The 6,430-nt window shown below is 35.4% G+C and overlaps 1 protein-coding gene across 1 annotated transcript; it reads left to right on the top strand.

The window, feature by feature from the left end:
• Positions 1-481: 481 nt before the first annotated feature.
• LOC109215208 (probable NAD(P)H dehydrogenase (quinone) FQR1-like 1) lies at positions 482-4,241 on the top strand. The gene is made up of 4 exons (XM_019379228.1): positions 482-651; positions 1,962-2,055; positions 2,516-2,778; positions 3,834-4,241. The coding sequence occupies exons 1-4, from the start codon at positions 497-499 to the stop codon at positions 4,063-4,065; spliced, it is 744 nt and encodes a 247-aa protein (XP_019234773.1). The 5' UTR covers positions 482-496; the 3' UTR covers positions 4,066-4,241.
• Positions 4,242-6,430: the final 2,189 nt, after the last annotated feature.

Below are 6,430 nucleotides of genomic sequence, written 5' to 3'. Positions count from 1 at the left end.
TGCATTTTATCTAAACTACAGAAAAACTAAAAAATAAATATTCAACACTATTCATTCATAGTACAATTGAATTGAATGTCTTTTATTAGTATTAGTATTAATTTGATATTGATTTAGGATTTATTTGAGTTACTAACATTTATGAACTATAAAAATTATTGGATCATCTAAAAAGTATAAGCCCAAGCTTGAAATAATACGTGAAAAAATAAAATTATGAGAAAGCTTAAGAAATATTTATAAATTACACTGCAATAAATATTTTTATGTATTAAATATATTTAAAAAGTCTATACATATAATGCCGGGTTGGTTTGGTTTCGGTTTGACTTTTTTTAGTTAAAACCAAACCAAACCAAACCAAATATGGTTGGGTTTTTTTTCCAACACCAAACCAAATCAAACCAACCATAATCGATTTTTTTTTCTCGGTTTGACTTGAATTATCGAATTGGTGCTGTTTGTCGGTTTCATTTGTACGCCCCTAATCAACACCATGGCTATTGGTTCCCCACTATATAAACAGAGTGGTTTTCCCACTCTTTTCCTCTCCATAATCTCTTTGTATTCTGATTCATTCATTCACCTAGCTACCATTTTCTCCCAAGAAACAGCACATCATTCTCCAATGGCAACCAAAGTCTACATTGTGTATGTATATTTCTCTCTCTTTCTGTCTCTTATACATTTGAATCCAATGCTATAGTATTACTATCGAACTTTATTTGCCTTGACATACTCGAATTTGGAAGGAAAAAAAAGTGTTCGTGCCTGTAACCAAGTCCATGTATCATATCAAATGAGTTGTTTTTGGAAAATCATTTCTTCAGGATAAATTGGTATATGGAATTGAATCTTCTTTATTCCCTTTGATTTTTAATTTTTTTTTTTTTAAATTTTGGGTTGCTTGGTGTTCAATGATCATGGATTTGTGCTGCAAAAGATGGTTAAATGGACTTTATTAAGATAAATTACTTTGAAATCTTGAAATATTAACTAAAGTATACCATGTAAGACTATGTGATAAACAAATACGTATCTAATTTTATGGTCTAACGGTCAATAAAGTTGGGGACTCGGATAAACCATGTCAGATCATGGATCGGTCCAAGTCAAATCTCTTGGGTTTGATGAACAGTAGGTTAAACTCTACAGCCGCCTATCTTTTTTCTCCTTCCAAACAAATAGAATGATTGAAGTTTTCCTAGAGTGTTAGGTCTAATTTTTATTATTTTGGTTAGATTAATTCCTAATTGTATATTTACCATATAGGCATGGTGAAAGGTGTAAATATGACTGAGGATATTATTCTTCGTTGAGTGATTTGCGATGATTGATTGAATTCTGGCTTCTGCCATTTTGTCATTTTCTTTTGTTTCTAGAAGCGGATTTACATAGGATGAAATGCTTTTTGTCCTTGTCTAATTATAGTAGTAGGTTGTTTCCAACTGGACTATCCACATCCAGTGGGAGCCACCTTACAGGAAGGAGGGTCAAATGACTTTCGTCGGAAAAGAATATTGTGTACGTAGGTAAAAAATATAATAATGCATATATACTATGCATTGACTCTCCTTAATTTCCTGGTATGTTTATTTTTATATATTTTGACACGTCTTAATGAAAATTCTGGCTCCTCCACTGTCCACATCTTTCCACATATAATTTATGATTTATATTAAATAGAAAGTCAACTTTATAGGAGAATAGTTTTAGAGCAATGGTAAAATTGTCTTCGTGTGATTAATGTTTGTATTAGGATACTTCGTGCACCGAACTAACTTTTTTTTTTAGAAAGTCAACTTGTGGTACCCCATCTGTATGTTTGGTACTCGGTTGTCCAAAATAGACCTTCCGAATTCTACTTTAATGTGGGAAATTATTTTTTAATTGGTCCATTGATTTTTATCCAAGACTTCAAACAATTAAACGTTGACAAAGAAAACCACAAAAATGTGCAGTTACTACTCCATGTACGGACATGTTGAGAAGTTGGCACAAGAGATAAAGAAAGGTGCTGCATCAGTTGAAGGGGTTGAAGCTAAATTATGGCAGGTTTGTTCAGGCTACTTTGCTCATGCTGATTTTTTCTTAGTTTCTTGTGCTAAAGAACATTACTCGTCCTTAATTGGTTGTGTAAAGGTTTCCAAATAGGTTTAGTATGTCATGAGTCATTCAATTTAGGATAATATAGTAATAAATCAGTTATCTTAAGATGTAGATACATTTACTTTTTTAATCAACGTCAAGTTAGATTCATATTGCCTTAAGGTTTTAAATTGGATGTTCAAATTCTTTCACATGGTATCAGAGTCAGACTTTGGTGATCCCATTTGCACAACTATTTTATGTCCTCTTGAATGTTTAATCTTAGACAATTCAATTATGCATTGAATCTTTTAGAGATGTCTAAATAATGATCATTAGTATGTTTGTTGAAGCTAAAAACATGATAGGCATATGCTTTGCTTATTTAGTCAATTTTATATGAACATTTGAATTATGAATAGAACAGGTACCAGAAATTCTTTCAGAAGATGTTCTTGCAAAAATGCATGCACCACCTAAAGGTGATACACCAATCATCACAGCTGATGAACTTGCTGAAGGCGATGGCTTCGTATTCGGATTCCCAACTCGATTCGGAATGATGGCTGCTCAATTTAAGGCATTTCTTGATTCAACTGGAGGTTTGTGGAGAACTCAACAGCTTGCAGGCAAACCAGCAGGCATTTTCTTAAGCACTGGCTCTCAAGGAGGTGGCCAAGAAACTACCGCGTTAGTCCCCTGTTTTCTCTCTATTACTTCATGAATGAAAAAAAACTTTATTGCACTCGATATTTACATCAAACTCGATAAATGTATGAAGTTTTTCCTTGCATAACCTTCCATCACTTAATCATGATTAATTAATACTACATCTGGTGCATACGATATGTCTTTTAAAGTTCTTGCATACCCCTTAAGAAAGACATTTAATAACCTTGAGAAGAATTAACCTAAATAGCCATCCATCTAACCGTTTAAACTAAAATTACCAGGCCAATATATAGTATATTTATATTTACAATCTATGTATAATATGTGTGTAACAGTGTATAGTTAGTCTATAATCTATGTATATTAGTGTATACCTGTTAGAAAAAGTAAATAGTGAATCCGACCGACCATTTTTGTAAAGATCTCTAACCTTAACTATGTTTTGTCTTTCTCTTAAATGTCTCACTTAATTAACACTCCACTAGTTAGAGCAGTAAGGTTGAATTTGAAGAAGAAGAAGAAAAAAAAAAGTAATAAATACTTCTTGATTTTTAAAAAAAAATATTTTGGAACAAAATTCGTTTTGTCACTTAACTTCAGTAAACTAACGTGATTTGTTGCTCGAGTTTAATGGTGGAAAAATGGTTAAAAAAAACAATTATCCACCCATATTATCCATTAAGAAATGGGTTGAATAATGGACTTTTTAAAAACGGGTTAAATATGGATAAGAACTATATTATCCACTTAGAAAATGGATGACTAATGGGTTTAGCTTTTATATTTGTAAAACCGCAAATTGGGGATTCCTTAAGTTTGGGAGATTAGGAATTCTCCCAAAAGTAATCATATTCAAGAATCCATGGATAACAAGGATATCCATATTATCCGTCAGTTAGCCCGTTTTTTATCAGTATAATATATGAGTCGGGTCAGATAATTTATCCGTTTTTGCATTACCCGTTTTCGACCCGCCCATATCCGACCCAACCCGCGTGTTTATCATCCCTACTTGAGTTGTGAAGTCCGAAAATTCAGTGACAAGATTTATGAAAATTTGAGGAATGTTGCAGGTTGACAGCCATAACACAACTTGTACATCATGGAATGATATTTGTTCCAACTGGCTATTCTTTTGGAGCTGGAATGTTTGAGATGGAAAAGATTAAAGGTGGAAGTCCTTATGGTTCTGGAACTTATGCAGGAGATGGCTCTAGACAGCCAACAGAGCTTGAATTGGAACAAGCATTTCACCAGGGGAAATACATTGCCACAATCACAAAGAAACTCAAAGGCTCTGCCTAGTTGATTCTTTCCTACTGCATTTTCAGTATTAATGCAATTTCTTTGTTTTTTTCATATGTAATTCTCTTAAAAAGAACATCACTCTTGCTTTAGTTTCAAATTGCATTGGTTCTGAACTAAATAAGTGTTTGTATCAGAATATTCATATGGGTCATTGATTAGTGTCTGTTCCAAAAGTTGGTTTTACATGTTTAGATACTAGTACCTTGATATTAGTAAAGGCAACTTTGTGTTGTTCTTAATAAAGAAATGGACATTGGGCCTAACAACAGTTAAAAGCTAGCTCATGAGGTGAGAATTGACCAAGGCTATATAAGGAGACAAATTGTCTCCCTCCCATCTGATGTAGGAATTCTAACACTCCCGCACGCCCAAGACTGAATATTGGAATGTGACAAATATAAGATTAGGGCCCAATATTGGGCGAAACAAGAATTGTATGGTTTGGCTCTGATACCATGATAAAGAAATGGACCTTGAGCCTAATTCAACCTCAAAAACTAGGGTGAGGATTGTCCAAGACAAATTGTGTGATGACCCGATAGGTCATCTTATAATTTAAAATCAAATTCTGTGTTTCGAGACCTTTAAAACCTCATTTTATTCCTCATCGATTTGAGTGCGCAGTCCGAACGTGTTTCCGGAAAGCTTTTATGTTAGAAGTTGATGAAAATAATAACTTTTGCCTTTAAAAGTTAATTTAGTTGACTTTGGTCAACGTTTTGGGTAAACGAACCCAGACTCGTATTTTGACAGTCCCGGCAGGTCCGTATCAAAATATGGGACATGGGCGTATACTCGGAATCGGATTCAAAGGTTCCTAGCCCAAGTTATGAATTTTTGTTGAAAATTTAATGGTTTTTAAGAGATTGTTAATGCTTGATCTTGTTGGTATCAGGCCCGTATTTTGGTTCCGGAGCCTGGTACAGGTTCGATATAATATTTAAGTCATGTCTGTAAAATTTGGTGAGAAACAGAGTTATTTTGACGTGATTCGGGCGTCCGATTGTGAAATTAGGAATTTTGAAGTGTTCTAGGGAAACTCGTATGATTTGGTGCTAAATTCGTAGTTCTAGGTGTTATTTTGGCGATTTGATCGCGCGAGCAAGTTCGTATGATGTTTTAAGACTTGTGTGCATGTTTGGTTTAGAGCCGCGAGGGATCGGGTGAGTTTCGGATAGGCTACGGAGTGGTTTGAACTTGGAAAGATTTGCTGGTATAACTGATCTTGTTGCAGGCCTCTGATCCCGCATTTGCGAGATCAGGCATCGCAATTGCGAACTCTGCAGGTTCCGCATTTGCGAGCTTCTCATCGCAAATGCGAAGAGTAGCTGGGCCAGGCAGTCCTCGCAATTGCAAGGGATTCTTCGCATTTGCGAAGTAAAGTTGGGAGGGGCAGTGATCGCAAATGCTATCTTTTAGTCACAAGAGGCGATTTTCATCCATTCTTCAAAACCTAAAACACAAGAGGCGATTTTTCAAGGACTATTCTTCCCCAAATTGTAGGTATGTGATTCTTAACTCGTTTCTTTCAATCATTCACTTCATGTTACAAAATTTCAACCTAGAATATAAGATTTTCATGGTGGAATTGGGGATTTTTGGGTAGAAACTAGGGATTTCGAAATTTGGGGATGTAGACCTCAAATTGAGGTCGGATTCCAAAACCAATTGTATATCTAGGCTCGGGGGTGAATGGGTAATCGGGTTTTGATTCGAATTTTGGATTTGGACCAAGCGGGCCCGGGTGTTGACTTTTTCAAAAATGGCATAAATTGAATTCCTTGCGATCGTAGGTAGTTCCTAAGGCTTAAATCGAATTGTTTGGTTTCTAGATTCTATTGGTCTGGAGGATTGTGTGAAGGGAAAAGCAGTGGTTGAGCTTTGAGTTGGCCGTTAGAGCGAGGTAAGTGTTGTGTCTAACCTTGACTTGAGAGATTAGGTATTATTGCCTATTTGCTACGTGTTTGGTTGTTGAGTACAACGTATAGGTGAGGTGACGAGTACTTATGCGTTGTTGTCAAGTCATAGCATGTGAGTGAGTCTTATTCTTGAAATCATTGTATTCTTTAATCATATTGTTCGTGCTTAGACTAGCTAATCTTTATGTTGGGCAACTCGTAATCATATCATATTGTTCATGAGTCTATCTCCCGGTTGTTATTGTTCTTGTTTTGGTGAGGCAGAGGGTAAATCACGAAGGGTGATGTCGTGCCATCTTTATATATTCATATTCACGTGAGGAAGAGTGTAAAGCACGAAGGGTGATGCCGTGCCATCTTTATATTCATATTCACGTGAGGAAGAGTGTAAAGCACGAAGGGTGATGCCGTGCCATCATTATATTCATATTCACGTGAGGAAG

Source organism: Nicotiana attenuata, unplaced genomic scaffold, assembly GCF_001879085.1.
Source record: "Nicotiana attenuata strain UT unplaced genomic scaffold, NIATTr2, whole genome shotgun sequence".
Lineage (NCBI taxonomy): Eukaryota > Viridiplantae > Streptophyta > Magnoliopsida > Solanales > Solanaceae > Nicotiana > Nicotiana attenuata.
Note: the sequence above shows the minus strand (reverse complement) of the source record. Positions and strands in the feature narration are given on the sequence as shown.